Source organism: Cervus canadensis, chromosome 23, assembly GCF_019320065.1.
Source record: "Cervus canadensis isolate Bull #8, Minnesota chromosome 23, ASM1932006v1, whole genome shotgun sequence".
Taxonomy (NCBI): domain Eukaryota; kingdom Metazoa; phylum Chordata; class Mammalia; order Artiodactyla; family Cervidae; genus Cervus; species Cervus canadensis.
The window spans coordinates 5526353-5546392 of NC_057408.1; the positions used below are offsets into that span (position 1 = coordinate 5526353).

Genomic DNA, 20040 nt, shown 5'->3' on the forward strand with positions numbered 1-20040 from the left:
GTATATAAATGTTAATCCCCTTTGACCCAGAAACCCCACACCCAGGAATTGATTGATTCTAAGGAAATAATTCAAATGAATGTTGTTACAGAATAATTTGCTATAGGGACAAATTTGAAACAAACTCAAAGTCTTTTGTTTAGTAAATTATAATACACTAACCCAGTAGACTATCATGCATTCATTTGTAAATATGGTAGGTAAAGCAACATGGCAGTGTGTTTACAAAACAAAAATGGGTACCCATATAGCAAAGCCTGGGAGGGAACTCAGAGAAGTGAAAATAATGACAATGCTGAGCGTTAGGAATATGACCATGTTCACTTCTTTCTAACTTGTTTTTTTTTTAACCAGTAAATGCACATATTTTTAATATAGTGCCCAAGATTCAGGGTGGAAGGGGACTACACAAGGGCATATACACAGAAGGAGAGAAGAGAATGGAAGCAAGAGGAAATGGGCATTTGGGCAGATGGATGAAAGAAAGTGAAGCTATTAATAAATGAACAAGAAAGGGAGGCATGGAGGTAAGTCAGGACTGTTAACTGTGTGGATCATTCATCATCACAGGAAGAGGATCATTCAGATTTGTCAGTCTATGAAAGGAGCAGTTTAATTTGAAAGAAGAAAATTTCCTGGCATGTAATTATGGAAACTCAGAGAATAAAAGAACAGTTTATCCATGAGTTAAAAGAGACATACTGTATTTTAAAATAGCAAAAGACTGAGAAATAGGTTGGTGCTTATACAACTATGGCGGAAGCTTAGCAGGACATGCCCTTCGCATGGGGTGGATGTTTCGGGGCACCACTCGGTGGGTGGACAGGATCTCCTGGATCTTGTCCTGGAAGTTCTTTTCCGCTGCTCTGCCCGCTTCAAACTCTCGGCGCTCCTCTTCCCTCTCTGCTTCCCGAGCCTGCTGCTGGGAGCATATCTGCATCTGAAGGTGCTTCCTGTACTCCTGGGCTAAACTGCAGCGTCTAACATGATAGAAATATCAAAGCGTATAATCACCAAAGGAAGCATTTGGATTTATGTAGGGCATTACGGTTAAAATGTGATTTTCGAAGTCAAATAAAGTTACCACTAAAATCAGGGTGAGTGGGGAAGAAATAGATGAAAAATTCAATAATGTGCTTATTACACAATAATTATGACAGTCTTAGAACAAATGATTGATTTTAGTGAGGGAATGTCTCTTCCCCGTTCAAAAGATTTCCTGCTATGTGGAGAGAGCCCTTGGCCTCTCTGCATCCTCCACCCCTACTCCCCTCCAAGAAGTGACACTTATTGGTAAAATGGAACAGTCTGCTCTGCCTGTTTCTTTTCTGCTATCAAAAGGGGGCATATTCTCTTTGTAGGGGGGCTTCCAGTAGTCTGGTACTGCTGGTGACTGGATAGGTAAGTCCGCCTCATTCTGTTTAGTATTAAGCAGATGACTTCCTCTATATGGAGGCTTCATTTAAAATGTTATAGTGCCTCCAACTAATAAAAAAAAAAAAACACCAATCAATCGACATTTACTTAGGGTTTTGTTTTTGTTTTGGGGTTTGCACTAAAGACTCATTGCACTTGAGATGTTATTAGCAGTTTAACAACAAAAAGACTTTAAAATCCTGGGCTAAAGACTGCTACCTAGAAAAGACTGCCTGCCAGAGGTGGCTTTGCAGTCACGTGTACCATGTGAGAGGATAACAAGGGAACCCTTTCCCCAGGTGGTGTTTTAGGCTATTAGTTCTGTCCCGGTCCCCCCTAGAGGGGATTTCATCATGTCAGTGGGACCCTTGGTCCTTCACATCTTCAGTTCTGTGCCAGGGGGGCGTGACGTGGGGGTGCCTGTCATGCTAAGTCCCAGTCGAGCACTAGGGATACCCAGATGAATCAGCCTGGTCCCCAGCTCTTAGGAGTTTATGGTCACTCTTCTCAGCTGGCATTTTCCTTGAGGCCACCTGCTCTAGATATCTAGGGGCTCATCAGACTTGTCAACCAGGCTGTGACAAAAAAAAAAAGAAAAGAAAAAAAAATAAAATAAAATGTTATAGTGATTTTTTTCCCTTGTGGTAAAACACATGTAATTTACCACCTTAACCATTTGTAAGTGAACATCTCAGTAGTGTTAAGTATATTCACACTATTGTGAAACAGATCTCCAGGACTTTTTCATCTTGTAGATCTGAAACTTTATACCTATTAAACAACTCTCTTTGACCGTTTCCCCTGGCCCTCGGTAACCACCATTCTACTTGTTATCTTTATGAATTTGACTACTCTAGGTACCAAAAGTAAGTGAAATCACACAGCATTTGTCTTTTTGTGACCAGCTGATTTCACTTAGCCTGTCCTCAAGGCTCATCCATGCTGTAGCATCTGAGAGGATTTCCTCCCTTTTTAAGGCTGAATCCTATTCCACTGCATGTACCTACCACACTTTGTTTACCCGTTCTTCTCTTAAAGGACATCTGGGTCATTTCCACCTCTTGGCTATTACGAATAGTGGTGCTATGAACATGAGTATGCAAACAACTCTTTAAGGTCCTGCTTTCATTTATTTTGGATAGATACCTGGAAGTGAGATTGCTAGATCATATGGTAGTTCTAGTTTTAATTTTTTGAGGAAATTTCATATTGCTTTCCACAGCAGTTTTATCATTTTATAATCTATAAACCATATTATTAATACCAAATTTTGTCAGAAATAAAGATTATCACACACTTATGCCTTTGCGACAGATTCTCTTTTCCAAAGATGGCCACAGTGCTGTCCCGCCTACCATACACTCTTCTGCAATGTGAACCTCTACCCCCCTGCCAAGAAGTGGAGCATTTCTCCATTCCATTGAAGGCCGATGGGCCCTATACGACAGAAGTGGTGTTAAACCCAAGCGTAGTCCTTAACTGGCCTGGCAGCTTCCTCATTCTGTCTCTTGGGATGCTTGCTATTGGCACTCTTCCTCTCAGAACGAGACACCACTCTGTGAGAAGCCCAAGATGCATGGAGTCGGCACGTGTAGGTGTTCTGGCTAATACCAAATGAGATCTCCAAGCACAGTCAGCACACACTACCAGCTCTAAGGATAGGTATCTTAAGTGTCCATTCTAGCTGAGCCTTCAGATGAATATAGCCCCAACCAGAACTGGCTTGAACCACATGAGAGATGCCAAGCAAGAACCACGGAGCTGAGCCTTATCAATAACAGAAACATGAGACATAATCAAAACTCGCTTTAAACCACAAATTTGGGGATGTTTTGTTATACACCAATAGGTAATTGTAGTAATTATAATACCTTCTGCTCACTCTTTTTTCAGTTGATTCAAAAGTTGGGTAGGGAAGAGAACTGCTATTAAATTCCCCTCACATCTCCAACAAAAGGCTTTTCAAAAGTGAGAAGGAGTGACCTCCAGAGCAGAACAAGGAGCAGGAAGCCAAATGTTGTTGTTAGTGCCCCCACACTGACAATAGGCTCCCGTATATGAACCACACCCTTTCTAGAAAGAAGGGAGCTTATTTCTATGCACCAAATGTGGGTGAGCCAGGGAACAGGCCCCAGGGACAGGCAGGCTGACCAGTAATTGGAGGAGCCTGGTCCTCTTTCTCCACTACACTGGCCACCTGAATTGGGTGTCATGGCCATCAGTGGGAAGGGACTGATACGATCCGAGAAAGGCTGCCAAGGAGGTATTGACCAATTTCCCCCACCTGAGCCTGATCATTGTGATCAGAGGAACACCTGAGGGAAGTGCTGTATCTCAGAGTACCCAGAGTATTTTAGTTTCCCAGCCCAGTGAGGCTACAAAAATCTTCCTGGGACATTTACATGGAATCATACCCCCATAAGCCATTTCTGTTCATCTAATTAGGTCACATTATATTTCAGGATTTATTTCATGGGGGAAAAATATCTTATTTCATTATGATTTAGGGTTAGTGCCAATTTTATAAAAATTGTTTCTAACATATTTTGTCTTTTAAGATGTTTGTCCAGTTTAACACAATGTCTGTAATTAGAATCTATATAATGGCAATAGAGTTGAATTTTACTAAAACGGTTGGTGCTTATTTTTGTTCTTTTGAGCTGGGTCTTTATTTTTTATATGAAATTTTATAAACTGAATTAAGCTTTTGGGACAAATGGTCAAAAGGCTGGGTTGGCCAAAAGATTCATTTGGTTTTTTTCCTTAAGATGGCTCTAGTAGCACTTAGTTATCTCTAACTTCATTGAAAACAATTTTGTTAGATTGCATTGTGATGGTTGTCATATCAGTGTGCATTAAAAAAAATTATCAAAATTGGTGAATTTTTGTGTAGCCATTTTAATATTGAAGATGCAAAAAAAAGCAATATTTTTGGCATATTATGTTTCATTACTTCAATAAAGGTAAAAACACAACTGAAATGCAAAAAAAGATTTGTGCAGTGTATGGAGAAGGTACTGTGATTGATTGAATGCATCAAAAGTAGTTTGTTAAGTGTTGTGCTGGAGATTTCTCTCTAGATGATGCTCTACAGTCAGGCAGACCAGTTGAAGTTGACAGCAATCAAACCGAGACATTGAGAACAATCAATGTCATACCAACATTATACCAATCAACATTATACCATGAGATAGCCGACATACTCCAAATATCCAAACCAAGTGCTGAAAATCATTTGCACCAGCTTGTCTATGTTAATCACTTTGATGTTTCGGTTGCACATAAGTTAAGCAAACATAGAAACAAAAAAACTTCTTTGACTGTATTTCTGTATGTGATTCTTTAATGTACAAAAACACTCTGTTTTTAAAACAAATTGTGACAGGTGATGAAAAGTGTTCCATATAATATTATGGAATGGAACAGATCATGGGGCAAGCAAAAATAAACCACCACCAACCACACCAAGGGCCAGTCTTCATCCAAAGAAAGATGATGTTGTGTATGTAGTGGGATTGGAAGGGAGTTCTGAGTTCCTCTGAGTTCCTCCTGGAAAGCCAAATGATTAATTCCCACAAGTACTGCTCCCAGTTAGTCTGACTGAAAGCAGCCCTTGACAAAAAGTACCTGGAATTACGTGCTTTCTGTTTAACAGGAAACACACAATCTTCCATCAGGATAATACAAGACTGCATGTTTCTTTGATGACCAGGCAACAATGGCTACACCTTGGCTAGGAAGTTCTGATTCATCCACCATATTCACCAGACATTGTACCTTCAGATTTCCATTTATTTCAGTCTCTGCAAAATTCTCTCAATGTCAAAGATTTCAATTCCCTGGAAGACTGTAAAAGTCACCTGGAACAGTTCTTTGCTCAAAAAGATAAAAAGTTTTGGGAAGATGGAATTATGAAGTTGCCTGAAAAGTGGCAGAAGGTAGTGGAACAAAACAGTGGATATGTAGTTCAATAAAGTTCTTAGTGAAAATGAAAAATGTGTCTTTTATTTTTACTTTAAAACTGAAGGAACTTTTTGGCCGACCCAAAAATACTGAGGTAAAATAATATTAATAATACACGAATTATGGCACATCGTCCTTTATGCTAAAAAATCTCCCTTTTTTAGGTAGTAATTATAAAGAAAACAAAGCCATACCTTGTAAAATTCTCCCTCTCTTCACAGTTAAGCTCTTTAAGACCTTCATTTATACGTTCCTGTTCCATAGTACGTTCTTCCTGTTCTTTTGCTTTCCGTTGCACTAAGGAAGACAAACGTAATTTTTACTAAATGACTTTTCTCAGAAAAGACTTGACAACATCATCTGGGCATCAATGCCATATTGTCTTTAGAAAGGCAGAGCTTAAAATCACTGGATTGGATCTTAGTTCAATAAGGTAGAAGTAGTCATCCCTTTTGGGGCTTCCCAGGTGGGATAGTGGTAGAGAACCTGCCTGCCAATGCAGGAGACACAAGAGACATGGGTTCAGTCTCTGGGAAGATCCCCGGAAGTAGGAAATGGCAACCCACTCCAGTATTCTTGCCTGGAAAATTCCATGGACAGAGAAGCCTAGCAGGACAGACTCCATGGGGTCTCAAAGAGTCAGACATGACTGAATGACTGAGCACACACACAGTCATCTCCATTAAGGAAAGAATAGGGCTTCTGTTCCTATGTGCTATAATCTACAGAGATTTTCTCATAATTATTTGCTATTGAAATCTACAAACAGCTTTTTTCATAGCGGATTACCACTGTAAGAATACTTCTCACCTTTCTCTTCTTGAGGACAAACAGTTCTGTTGCCATTTATGTTAATAGGAGAGTGTCTATGTTACAAAAAAACTATTGGAAAAGCAGTATATAAGGCTTTTATAAACTAAATAAGGAAAACCTAACCAATCCAGTAGAAAAAGACTGACAAAGAAAACAGAGCTCACAAATACAACCAGGCAATATGCATCTGAAATGCATTTATCTTTGGCCTCCAAATCCATTTACAGGAATTTATCTAATTATATATGAGCCAAAAAAACTATGTACAGAGATAGTGAGCCAAAAAAACTGTACAGAGACAGTAACCCACAATGCTACAACAGCAAGAAAAATTCCAAAACAAGTTGAAGGTGCATTGGTTGTATTTAGGTAAAATAAATTATGGTCCATTTTTTAAATGGCTTTCTAGCCAGCATTACAAATTTTAAAATTGAAGAAAAATGACCTGAAAAAATATTTATGATAAGTGGGAAATGCAGGCTGTAAAACAACATATACCACAAGATACTAATTTGTGAGAGGAAATTACATACATAGCAAAAATACTGGAAGGAAATGCAGGAAGTTGTGAACAATAGCTATTGCTGGGTGGTGGAATTATGGTTGATTTTTACTTCCTTGTTTATAAGTGGTTCCAAATACTTAAATTTTCCATGTTTTCTCAATGTATGCCAAAACATTTATCATGGTGGAATACAGAAATCTTTTCAGTGTAGATGCTTTCTTCTCCTTTCTTAAAACTCAATCTAACACTAGCTTAACAATTTTCAACTGACATTATAATTCTCTTATAACAAAGTGGAGAATTAATCAATGGAACCAAGATGAGCTTTCTCTTACAAAGACAACCAGTGTGAAGTCCAGTGGTATCCTACTAGTAAATGTGTCCATCTGGACACAGAATGGTGGAAATCTTCTCAGTGATTATTTCCTTTTGTGACCAAGCACTGTTTGAGGAAATTCAGTGGTGTCCTAAGACAGAGATGTGAGCAAGAAATGATGAGAACACCAGAAAGAAAATTCTTTTATGAATAGGGGAAAGAAGGTTTATCATGAATAGGGGAACATAGTGGGCCTCTCAAGGAATGCGACGTTTGAGCTGGGCTTGAAGTATGTCCAGGATTTCTCAAGATCAAAAGCATCATAGGGAGAGAAAACTACCCAGGCAAAAGGTATGCAGGTGTGGGCGTATGGAGACACCTCCAGAAAGGTACTTAAGTATTCAACTAGGTAAGGTCCACAAAGCAGGGATCTTGCCTTAATCCCTTTTACATACCTCATGGTATTTCACACATACTATCTATTTAATAAATACTGAGGTTGCTACTTAAATTGAATTAGGCCCAAGTATAATATAATTGTGATTCTTTCCTTACACTTTTCTTGAACTTGAAGTTTTCTTGTACACATGACCTCATTCAGAAGTTGTTTTCTTGCCTCCTTTTCAAGTCTCAGCTCCTTGTCCTTCTCAGCAAACTTCTTTTCTTTCTCTTTCTCTAACATTCTATCCAATTCTTTCTCCTGAGCTTTTTCTTCCTCACGCCGCTGTGCCAAGTATTGATAATATATCTTCTGTTCTCTTCTCATATCCTCCTACATAAAATAAAAATTACCTCATGTTGTTAAAACTTTTAGGTGTGATAATACTAGGGAGCATAAGTTTTAAAATCTTTTAGAACCATAATTCCTTAGAATTACAAACCAAAACATTGACAGATGATGTATTATTTTTAGGGTTTACTTTTAGGTATTCAAATACTTTTAAGTATTTACTTAAAAGTAAACCCTAAAAATAATATATCATCTCGGGAAGATCTCCTGGAGAAGGAAATGGCAATCCACTCCAGTATTCTTGCCTGGAAAATCCCATGGGAGGAGGAGCCTGGTAGGCTACAGTCCAAGGGGTCACAAAGAGTCGGACACAACTGAGCGACTTCACTTTCACTTTTTAAAAATATTCAAGGTGACTGTGGGGAATGGGTGGGATGGATAGATGAAACAGGAATGGCCATTGGCTACTGGTTGTTGAAGCTAGGTAATGGAACCATGGGGATTCATTGTACTATTTTTGCATCTGTTTGAAATATTTTATAACACATTTTGAATAGTTCAAATAGTAATAATGCAAACACTTTCTCAAAGTGTTCCTCAAAGAAGTTCCCAAATAATTTTCAATTATACAACTTTATTTTCATTTATTTAAATTTAGGTAGATAAAGTGTTAGCCTGACAAACAAAATATGTCACAATTATTATAGCACTGTCTCTGACTAGAAAATGATACTTTACATCAGCAAATCTCAATCTTAGCTACACTTTGGAATCACTTAGGGAGCTTTAAAAAGTACTAAGGGCTAAGTTTCACACCTAGGGATTCCTTTCCAATGGATAGCTTTTAAGTTCCCTAGGTGATTTGAATGTGCAGCTCAGGCCCCAAACTGGCTTTATAACATAGTCATTTTCAGGTGGCTTCTGTCTTTCATGGTAGTATATTTGTGTTACTCCATCCAATCTCTGATCTGATCTCTTCTGAGAATATCATAGATCTGAGGTAGAACTAGCAACGTCTGAGAGTATAGCTGCACCCTCAGAATAGCTTGTATACATAGTTTCATACTTTGGGGAATAATTTAACAAAAAGTACAAACCTTATACTCTGAAAACTAAGAAGCATTATGAAAAAAATTAAAGAAGACCTAAATAAATGGAAAGACATCCTATGTTCATCAATCAGAAGACAATATTGTTTAAATGGCAACTGTCCCCAAACTGGTCGATAAATTCAAAATAATTCCTATTAAAACCCCAATTTATTTCTTTGCAGAAATCAACAAACTGATCCTAAATTCATATGGAAATACAAGGGAGCCAGAACAGCCAAAACAACTTGAAAAAGAAGAACAAAGTTGGAAAATTCACATTTCCTGAATTCGAACTCACTACAAAGCTATAGTCATTGAGACATATAGACTAATGAAATAGAACTGAGAGTCCAAAATAAATTCTCATGTTTACTGTCAATTGATTTTTGACAAGAGTTCCAAGACAATTCAATAGAGGAAAAATTCTCTCTTCAACAAATGGTGCTGGGAAAAGTGGATATCTACATGCCAAAGAATGACGTTGGGCCTCTACCTCATACCACATACAAAATTTAACTCAAAATGGATCAAAGGCCTAAATGTAAGAGCTAAAACTATAAGACTTTAAGAAGAAAACATAGGACATCTTCAAGACCTTGGGTGTAAGAAAAGTGTTTTAGATATGACACCGAAAGCACAAGCAACAACAGGAAATACAGATAAATTTTACTTCATCAAAATTTAAAACATTTGTACTTCAAGGGACACCCACAGAATGAGAAAAATATTTACAGATGACTTATGTGATAAGTCACTCAAGTATCCTTGCCTGGAAAATCCCATAGACAGAAGAGCCTGGTGGGCTGCAGTCCATGGGGTCGCAAAGAGTTGGGCATGACTGAGCAACACTAACACTATGTGATAAGGGGTTTGTATCTAGGACATATAAAGAACTCCTACAGCTCAATAATAAAAAGACAACCCAATTAAAAACTAGGCAAATAACTTGAATAGACTTCTTAAGACTTTGGCGACCTTTAGATAGATTAGTCCAAGGAAATATACAAATGGCCAACATGCACAGAAAAAGAGGCTCAGCATCATTAGTCATTAGAGAAATGCAAATGAAAACCACAGTGACACATCACTTCAGACAAACTAGGATGGTTAAAGTAAAAAAGACAGACAACAACAAATGCTAACAAGCATGTGGAAAAAATCAGAACTCTTGTAAGTGTATGAGAATGTAAAACAGTGAAGCCATTTTGGAAAACAATTTGGAGATTATTCACAGGCTTAAACATCGAGTCAGTAATTCTACTCCTTGGTATATGCCCAAGAGAAACAAAAATATATGTCCAAACAAAAATTCACATATGAATGCTCATATTAGCATTATTCAAAATAGTGAAAATGTAGACACAAATCAAATGTCCATCAGGGACAAACATATAAACAAAATATGATATATCCATACAAGGAGATATTATTCAGTCATATAAAGTCATGAAGTACTCATACAGTCTACAACATGAATAAACCTTAAAAACATTATGGATGTGAGAGTTGGACTATAAAGAAAGCTGAACACTGAAGAATTGATGCCTTTGAACTGTGGTGTTGGAGAAGACTCTTGAGAGTCCCTTGGACAGCAAGGAGATCAAACCAATCAATCCTAAAGGAAATAAGTCCTGAATGTTCACTGGAAGGACTGATGCTGAAGCTGAAATTCCAATACTTTGGCCACCTGATGCGAAGAACTGACTCATTTGAAAAAACCCTGATGCTCAGAAAGATTGAAGGCAGGAGGAAAAGGGGACGACAGAGGATGAGATGGTTGGATGGCATCACCAACTCAATGGACACGAGTTTGAGCAAGCCTTGGGAGTTGGTGATGGACAGGGAAGTCTGGCGTGCTGTAGTCCACAGGGCTGCAAAGAGTCAGACATGACTGAGCAACTGAACTGAACTGAATTGAAAGAACCCAGTCAAAAGATCCCATAATATATAATTTCATTCATATGAAAGTCCAGACTAGGAAATCAATAGAGATAGGAAGGCTATTAGTAGTTGCTCTGGACTAGGGGTGAAGAGAGAAAGTGGGATAACAAAAAAAGTTCTAAAATCAACTGTGGTGATGGTGGCACTAAAATCCATTGAAATGTATATTTTAGATGGATGAATTGTATGTTTTATGAATGATACCTTAATGAAGCTGTTAAATAAGATGATCCAATTGAGAACAGAAAGCTCAACAACAAAAATAGTAAGAACGAAAGGAACAGAGGAAGGGAGGAAGGAAAAGAAAGATAGACATAAATAATTCAATTAGAAAACTGGGCAAAAGGTATCAGAAGATATTTCACTGAAGACGATACAAGCAAGCATATTAAAAGTTGGTCAACATCATTAGCTATTATTGAAATGCAAATTGAAAACAAAATGAGGTTGGTTGGAGGCTCAAGTGTGGAGCCTTTTAACTTTGAGTTAAAGGAGCCTTTTAACTCCTTTTAATTTTGAGTTAAAAACTCTAAGGGGACCCAGTGGCCCAGGGAAACCCCACAACTTTTGTGAATTTTACCTCCTGCAGTTCTACCAGTTTCTCACAGTAAATATCTGAGAAAAATCCCTTCACGTATATGGCAAGGGGAGGGGAAAATGTACTATTCTGAAATACACTACAGCATTCTATGCTTCTTAATGAGGTTTGCCCTCAGGGGAAAGTATTTAACCAAAGCTTAACCTGCTGGGATTTTATCAGAGCTTCACTGATCTGAGGGATCAAGCCTGGACAACCTCTAGTCTTCCATGTAGGAAAACTGAAATACCATAATCAAGGTTTCCAGTGACTAGTAGTAGTAGTAGTGAAAGTCACTCAGTTATGTCCGACTCTTGCGACCTCATGGACTGTAGCCCGCCAGGTTCCTCTGTCCATGGGATTCTCTAGGCAAGAATACTGGAACGAGTTGCCATTTCCTTCTCCAGTGCAGTGACTAGGAAGAGTCCAGACCCAAAGGTACCATCCTAAAGTTACAGAAAGAGAATCCCTTCCCCTGTTTACTGGGATTTTTAAGGCTTAGTGCTGAGCTTACCCTCTACCGCGGTTATTACCACAAAGACTCAAAGCCGGTGGAAAATACTGGATGCAGTCTGACTCCCTCTCTGTAAGACAGGTATTGTCCAATGAATCTATCGCTTCTTTGAATACAGCAACCCAGATGACCTAGATTTCATCTCAAATCCTGAAGAGGCTCCAATTGACCCCCAATCTAGATAATTCTTCCTACAGAGAATCCCCTTAAAGTACAAGGCCATGCTCTTCCACGTTTTGGGGGATTCAACCCAGCAGAGGTTCAATACAGCCACTGAGGCCTTACTGTTAAAATAGAAACGGCACCTTCAGAAAAGGACTAAATCTGATGTCAAGGGTCTTTCCAAATTACAGGAAAATGTAACTTCCCCCATGCCCAGCCCTTTGTCCACTGACAGCAAGATGCAGCTAGTGGCACACTCACGCCAGTCCCTCTAGCAGCTTGGGGGAACCGCTTACAACCAATTTCCTGCCACAGAAAGGGAGTTGGTGTTCTTCACCGTTGGCAGAACCACCATTGTAAACATAGGCCATGGCGCATCCCTAGTATAGGACAGCTCTCGTGGCTCAGCTCAGTTGGCAGAGTTAGGGGCAGTGTACCTGGATCTACAACAGGCCATAAAAATGACACTCATCAGGGCACACATTTTTACTCATATCCGGGAGGTAGCCAAAGGATTTGCAGTCTAGTCTGGGCAATGGCAAAAGGATAACTTCATGGTTTGGGGAAAGTATATATAGGGCGCCTCCATTTGGAAAGAAATAGCCAACTCACGTATTTCAGTTATGATCACACGTCACTATACACACATACGTACAACAGCAAACGTCAGAAGCTTACAATAACATGACAGACTCATCCAAATTACATCCCTGGACACAATGTATCAAGAACAACCCTGGACATAACTGTTCCTCAGTGCCATACCCACTAGCAGAGTGGACCCATTTATATAAGGCCACAGGGGAGTGACAGCCCTTACTGACCGGGCATACAGGTGTAGCATGCCCTTTATCCTAGCTCTAACCAAGGTGGTGGTAGATAATTGCTTCCTTTGTTCCCCAAAAACGTCTGGAACTATCCTTGGTGGAGACATATGCCCTGGATGACAGACTATTTCAGATGGCATCTCGAATTTATCAGGCTGCTGTTGCCCTTCACAAGATCTAATAGGTATGCACCACCGTCATCCATAACTTCACTGAAGGCCTGCTGGCTACTTCCCATTATGTAATCTCCTTCTTAATCAAGCATGTGCTCATCCCCTTTGACCCACCAATGTAGATTCAGATCCAAGTACCCATCTCACCTCCCAGATTGTTCTGTCATGGGCTCTAGAATATGGAATCCTGTGGAATTCTACTTAGGTTCAGCCTCAAGCGGTTAGACTCACAAAAAGGCACAATGGCCTCAGTTTAATTCAGTTCAGTCGCTCAGTCGTGTCCGACTCTTTGCGACCCCATGAACCGCAGCACACCAGGCCTCCCTGTCCATCAGCAATTCCCGGAGTTTACCCAAACTCATGCCCATTGAATCAGTGATGCCATCTAATCTCATCCTCTGTGGTCCCCTTCTCCTCCTGCCTTCAATCTTTCCCAACATCAGGGTCTTTTCCAATGAGTCAGCTCTTCACATCAGGTGGCCAATGGCCTAATCAAAGACATATTACTCAAGCTTTTATACGTCTTAATTCCCAGCCTTCATGTCTCCAAAAGCCCCCATATGTACTTACCAGTCGTCTCCAAAGACTTCCCTGTTAATACTGGGAGCGAATCCCCACTACTTTGACATTAGAGAGGATGCCATTCACATCCACTCACCAGATGAGTACACCCTTTACCATTTTGATTATTCAGTGTCTCTCTGTCTTCCACATGCTGGCGGTCCAATCAAGGGTGGGTTGTGCATGCAATATGATTGAAAGCCTGAGAGGACAAACTCCTGCCAAATTGCTTAGACTCATTTTACAGATTTTATTGACCCAGAAGATGACTGGGGCCACTGGCTATGCCTCACTATTCAGGTTATAAAAGACTAGTTAATTAAAAATTCATCACAAATTTTGTGAGAGCTCTAGGACCCCCTAGCTGAACTGTGTGGATCTCAGAGAGTGGGAAAATGGCCCTCAACCTAGTGGTTGCCAACCACATTAGGATATGAAATCCAAAAAGGACCCTAGGATCTAGCTGCCTCTATCAGCAGGTGTGGGCTGGGCCCCTACCTGACATTAGATGAAGAGGTAAATGACCTCTTTCTCCAAAGCAACTATCTCCTACCTTTGGCCAGTATCAAAATTGCTGGCCCAAAGAAGACCCCTTTGCATGGACATAAAAATATTTTAGTCTGTATGTGTCTCTAGGTCTGAAGAGGGTCTCTTGTAGGCAGCAATGAGTCTTGTTTTTATATACATTCAGCCAGTCTGTGTCTTTTGGTTGGAGCATTTAATCTATTTACATTTAAGGTCATTATCAATATATGTGTTTCTATTGCCATTTTCTTAATTGTTCTGGCTATGTTTTTGTAGGTCTTTTTTATTCCTTTCATCTTTTGTCCTCTTATGTTTCCTGCATAGAGAATCCCTTCAGAATTTGAGGTAAAGCTGGTTTGGTGGTGCTGCATTCTCTTAGCTTTTGCAGTCTGTATGTTTTTGATTTCTCTGTCGAATCTGAATAAGAGCCTTGCTGGGTAGAGTAGTCTTCATTGTAGGTTTATCCCTTTCATTACTTTAAATATATCATGCCACTCCCTTCTGGCCTGCAGAGTTTCTGCTGAAAAAACAGCTGACAACCTTATGGGAATTCCCTTGCATGTTATTTGTTGCTTTCCTCTTTTTAATATTTTTTTTGTGTTTGATTTTTGTTAGTTTAATATGTATCTTGGCGTGTTCCTCCTTGGGTTTATTCTGTATGGGACTCTCTGAACTTCCTGGACTTGGGTTACTATTTCATTTCCCGTGTTAAGGAAGTTTTCGACTATAATCTCTTCAAATATTTTCTCAGGCCCTTTCTCTTTCATCTCTTTCACTTCTTCTGAGATCCCTATAATGTGAATGTTGGTGCATTTAATGTTGTCCCAGAGGTCTCTGAGACTGTACTCATTTCTTTTCATTCTTTTTTCTTTATTCTGTTCCATGGCAGTGCTTTCCATCATTCTGTCTTCCAGCTCACTTACCTGTTCTTTTGCTTCGGTTATTCTGCTATTGATTCCTTTCAGAGTGTTTTTCATTTTAGTTATTCTATTGTTCATCTGTTTGTTCTTTAGTTCTTCTAGGTCTTTGTTAAACATCTCTTGTAGCTTCTCAATCTGTGCCTCCATTCTTTTTCCAAAATCTTGGATCATCTTTACTATCACTATTCTGAATTCTTTTTCAAGTAGATTGCATATCTCCTCTTCATTTAATTGTTCTTACAGATTTTTACCTTACTCCTTCATCTGCAGCAGATTTCTCTGTCATCTAATTTTGTCTAACTTACTGTACTTGTGGTCTCCTTTCCTTTTTTTTTCTTAAAAAAAAAACAACAGAGTATTTTTAGGCTACTGAAATTTCTCTGTATGATACTCTCATGGTGGATACACGTCATCACACATTTGCCCAAACCTATAGATATACAACACCAAAGAGTGGACCCTACTATAAACTATGAACTTTAGGTGATAATGATGTGTAGGCTCATCGATTGTAACAAATGTACCACTCTGGTTGAGAATGTTGTGAATGGGGAAGGCTATGCATGTGTTGGGGCAGGAGCATATGGGAAATTTCTGTACCTTTTCCTCACTTTTGCTGTGAACCTAAAACGTCCCTGAAAAGTAAAGTCAACTGAAACAAAACAAAACAAATCATAATACCTTTAGGAAAAATACAACACCCTAAAGAGTTCAATATAAATTTCAAAGGAACAGCTAAATAAACATTGGAATGATTTTCTCTACTCTCTTTGCTGTGAAAACCACACATCCTTCAAAGTCCAGCTTGAAAGCCCCTTCTTCAGTGAAGTCTTCCCCAGTTGCTGGACACACTTAGTCACTCTACTTCCTGCGACACCATCCTGCTATCACAGCACTAACACCATGCTATAGAGCAGGAGTTCTCAAAACTGACTGAGCATCAGAATCACCTGGGAGAGCTTTATTAAAACACAGGCTTCTCATCCCTGCCATAGACCTGAATTTGGAGATTCTGATTCTGGAGCCGATGAATTTCTAACATCCTTCTAGACGACACTGATGCTGTGGTTCATGGACCACACTTATAGAAGCGGTGTTACGGTTTATTCTACACATGGCTGGCTCCCATAAGACTGACAGCTCAAAAAGGAACCTCATCCAGCACGTAATAGGCATTGAGTAAGCGTCTTACTTTTTTTTGCTTCTTTTTATCAGTCTCATCCTGTAAATTTTGAAGGGCATTTTGCATGAGCTTCATGTTCAAGTCCTGCTCTTCTCTGTATTCCTGCTGCATACGCTCCATCTTCTCTTGGAGGGCTTTTTGCAAAGCAGCCCTTGTTTCCTGTTTTGTCTTCTGTTTCTTTAGCTTATCTTGTTCTTTCTCAAGTTTCACCTGTGCATTTTCATTTTCCTAAGGCGGAACAATAATGAAGATAATGCATCAGTACAGTTGGACAAAACAAAAAAGTTAATGCATTTCATTTAAGAGGTGAGAATAAAGGGTTTCTTGGAAAACACACACTCCTGGGTGTAAAGGGACTATGAGATGTAAAACTTGACTTTTCATTGCTGAATCAACAATAAGGCTTTGTGAAATTGCTGTGTGTGATTATAAAGTAATAAATAGTGTGGAGTTCAAAATGTAGAAAAGTATAAAGATAAGTCACTTTTATTCTTAGTACCCATTCACCTACCACCATTCTCAACATTTTGGTGTATTGACCTTCCAGGCTTTAGCCTTCCACTCGCATCTGCATATCTAGATTTGGATACATTATTAACCAGCAATTAGAGTCTAAGAATGGAAATGTGCACATCAGTCAAATATACAAAAGTAAATTAAGCATTTTGTTCTTTAAAAGTACTTCCCATTCCTCTCATTTTCTTATCTATCTGACCCTCCTGGCTGGCTTACCTGCATGACCAATCAAGCAGTTTTAACTGGGGCACCAACGCTGCTGGGTGTTGGGAGTTTGATAGAAAATCTGGGTATGGTATAAAGTGAGGCATTAATCCTCCCACCAAAGGCACTTGAACTCTCCTGGAGGGATAAGTCCTTTCCCAGCTGGGACAGGAGATGACAATGTTATATAGTGAGGAGAGATACAAGTCCCAGCTGACTTGATCTGAGACTCACAACAGCCATGAATATCATGATTTTTGGCTGGTGAGAAGAGAGTTATATGCTAGACTTTTCCATTAATGCCATGAGCAGTAAATCCACACTGAATTGTGAGAGTCAAACGAAATAATATAAGTGAAAATACTCTGCAGTATTTAAGGCAAAACAGTGGACATCAAACATAAAAGCCAGTGGTATAGCAGGCCACACTTTTTAAAAAGTAAGATTGACTACAAGAAGCAGCAATCATCCAAATCAAACTGTGAAACAGGCAGAGATGGAAATAGGAGAGAATTGTTCAAGATTAAGAAACCTACAAGCGGTTTACTATGTCTTGGTTTCCCCAGGTTAGTTAACTGCACCCCTTTCAATCTCAAATATGCCCAGATTTGAATGATAAACAGTCAATCTTTCAAAAACACTTAGGACAGGACAGCAATGTTTGGATCCCAATTTAAATGTCAAATAACTTAGACAATAATGGAAATTTGATACTGGTTTTAGGTGATAACAATGAATTATTATTAATTTTAGGTTTGAAATGTATAAGAAAAGTCCTTAATTATATTGTTGTTGAGATGCATACTCAACAACAAGAATGTATTTAAAGGGGAAATGACATGTGTGGGACAAATTGTAAGTCAAAAATGGAAGGGGGTAGAAAACAGGAAATGAATATTCAAAATATAACAGCTGTTGAAACTGGGAGATTGGTACACAAGGGCTCATGGGACTCTCCACTTCTGTGCATTTGAAAATGTTCATATTATTACTATTTAATACAACAGTATTGTTATAACACATGTTATTATTATAACATTAGAAGGGTGGAATTTATATAAAATATAAATTACAAAATAATAGTGTTAAAGAACCTATCAGTGGCTGCTAGGGGTTAGGGTTGAGGGTAGCGATAAAAGAAAATTTATATTTTGAGGATAAACAAGAAATTTTAAACATAAAATTCTCTCCGCCAGTTTGGGCCTCCTCCCTCCCTCTTTACAGTGCAATATGCATCTTCATTACACATTAACCAGACCTCCTCAAAGATGGGAATGCCTTCTTCACAGTAAAGATCAATTTTTATTTTCTTCTTCTGACACTAGCAATGGAACGTCTTAGATTAGTATTCTTTCCGAATTCTGTAAGGGGCCATGGTGACTTACTGCTTGCTTTATATGTGCTTATCTGGACCATTTATATTTGGTGAACTGTATGTAAAATACCACTGTGTCATTTTGATGTATGACCCTTTGACTTGAAAAGGCATATGAACGTGCTTTCAACCACTAACAGGCAGAGCAATTCTCAGAGCTTCTGAGAGTTTGTCTCCCAAATTATAATCCTTGGTTTGACTTGAATAAAATTCTCCTTTTCTTCTTAAGCAGACCTGCAAACCGGGTATTGTACCCACTGAGTTCACCATCCTACCACAAGCATTTGAAAAAACCCACCACAAGGCGCGCCTCTTCCTCCTTCAGCCGCTGCGCCGCCTGCCTTTGCGCCTGGATGCTGGTGACCTGGGCATTTAGCCCCAGGCGTGTGTTCTCCACGAGCTCCTTCTGCCTCCTCTCCTCCTTAGCCTCTCGCCTCTCTTTGGCCAGGCGGTCTTCCTCCCAGAGTTTTGAGAACATCTGCTCTTCCACCACCTTCTGCCTTTTCAGCTCCTCGTTAAACGCTATCTGAGCTTTCCGCTCCTCGCACACGGTCTTCTGATGGATACAAAACAGCTCAGAGCGAAGCTCCTGGCAGCGTTCCCTGAAAGCGCAATTCAAAAAAGAAATCGAGCCTTTCATAAGACACTGCTCTCTTTAGGCACAAACCTGCACCGTCAGACACTGAAGTGAGAAAGTTAAAGAACTGGATGTAGGCAATCTGAGCAGCCGATACACATGGGGGAGCAGCAAGGAGGAAGACACCAGGATGCCACAGACAAAATCCAGGCCCTGGAGTCAAGCGGAGCAGCCTCTGAATCCTGGTTCTGACGTTTCCTGTGTGACCTTGGGTCACAAACTCGATCTATCTGAGCTTATTTTTATATCTGTAAAAGAACTGTCTTTTAAGGTTCTGCTAAGGATCAGGGATAAATGGATGTAAATACCTGGTAGATAATAGGAACTCAGTAAATGGTAATTACTGTGATTACTAGAGAGAAAACAGAGGAGGAACAAGTCTCTGCAACATTACAGTTAGATTAAGGCTTTAGTAGAAAGAGACCCTGTATGTACACCCAAGAAGAGATCCAAGGATAGAGTCTGCATGATCACAGTGACACTTCCCTATTGCCTCTGGATTCCAGGCAGGGCAGGACACACGTCCACTGAAGGGCTTACCCTTAGAGTTGAGAAAACAGTCCTTTTCTTGCCTTGTGGCAACCAGGTTTATGTCACCGTTCAAGAGGAAATGTTATTTCAGTAAGTGTCTAGACCTTATTCTTTCTTCAGCTTTCTTCAGATGTTCTTCATTGAACCCATTTTTAATAAAAGAGCTGTGAAATTCAGCACTGACTGTACTTTAGAATTATCCAGCTATATTTTCTAAACTCCACTCTTCCTTTCCTCCAGATCAGACTTGTTAAACCAGAATATCAGGGGATAAGACCCATCTGCATTTTCTTAAGAGTACCTCAGGTGGTTCTGACATTTAGCCAAGTTTGAGAGAACATTTGATGGGAAGGCTTTAAAAAAAAAATCAATTCTTCCTGTCTTCTAAATCAAATTCTACACGAAGAAGCTAAAGTCTGGAGAATGAGCTCAACAAAGAATTTTAAAGAAATTTGAATTGCTAAGACTGAAAGAAAGGATGAGATCTAAACTCTTATTACCCAAGGATGGCCAATATCACACAAAACGACATTTATCAGATGTGGTTGAGTATTGTTTAC

The 20040-nt window shown here is 39.3% G+C and overlaps 1 protein-coding gene across 2 annotated transcripts in view; it reads right to left on the reverse strand.

Annotated features, from left to right (window-relative positions):
• Nucleotides 1-361: 361 nt before the first annotated feature.
• The window catches only part of MBD1 (methyl-CpG binding domain protein 1), a 54057-nt gene continuing 34378 nt past the window's right edge, over nt 362-20040 (reverse strand). Inside the window, exons 20-24 of one of the 2 annotated variants that reach the window (XM_043443797.1) lie at nt 18611-18914; nt 16227-16445; nt 7569-7785; nt 5574-5676; nt 362-980 (exon numbers count right to left, since the gene is read on the reverse strand). In XM_043443797.1, the coding sequence (XP_043299732.1) occupies nt 752-980; nt 5574-5676; nt 7569-7785; nt 16227-16445; nt 18611-18914 (1072 nt within the window). In that variant the 3' untranslated portion in view covers nt 362-751. Of the gene's footprint in view, nt 981-5573; nt 5677-7568; nt 7786-14890; nt 14893-16226; nt 16446-18610; nt 18915-20040 lie in introns of those variants that run through there. The other variant, XM_043443798.1, reaches the window with a different exon arrangement.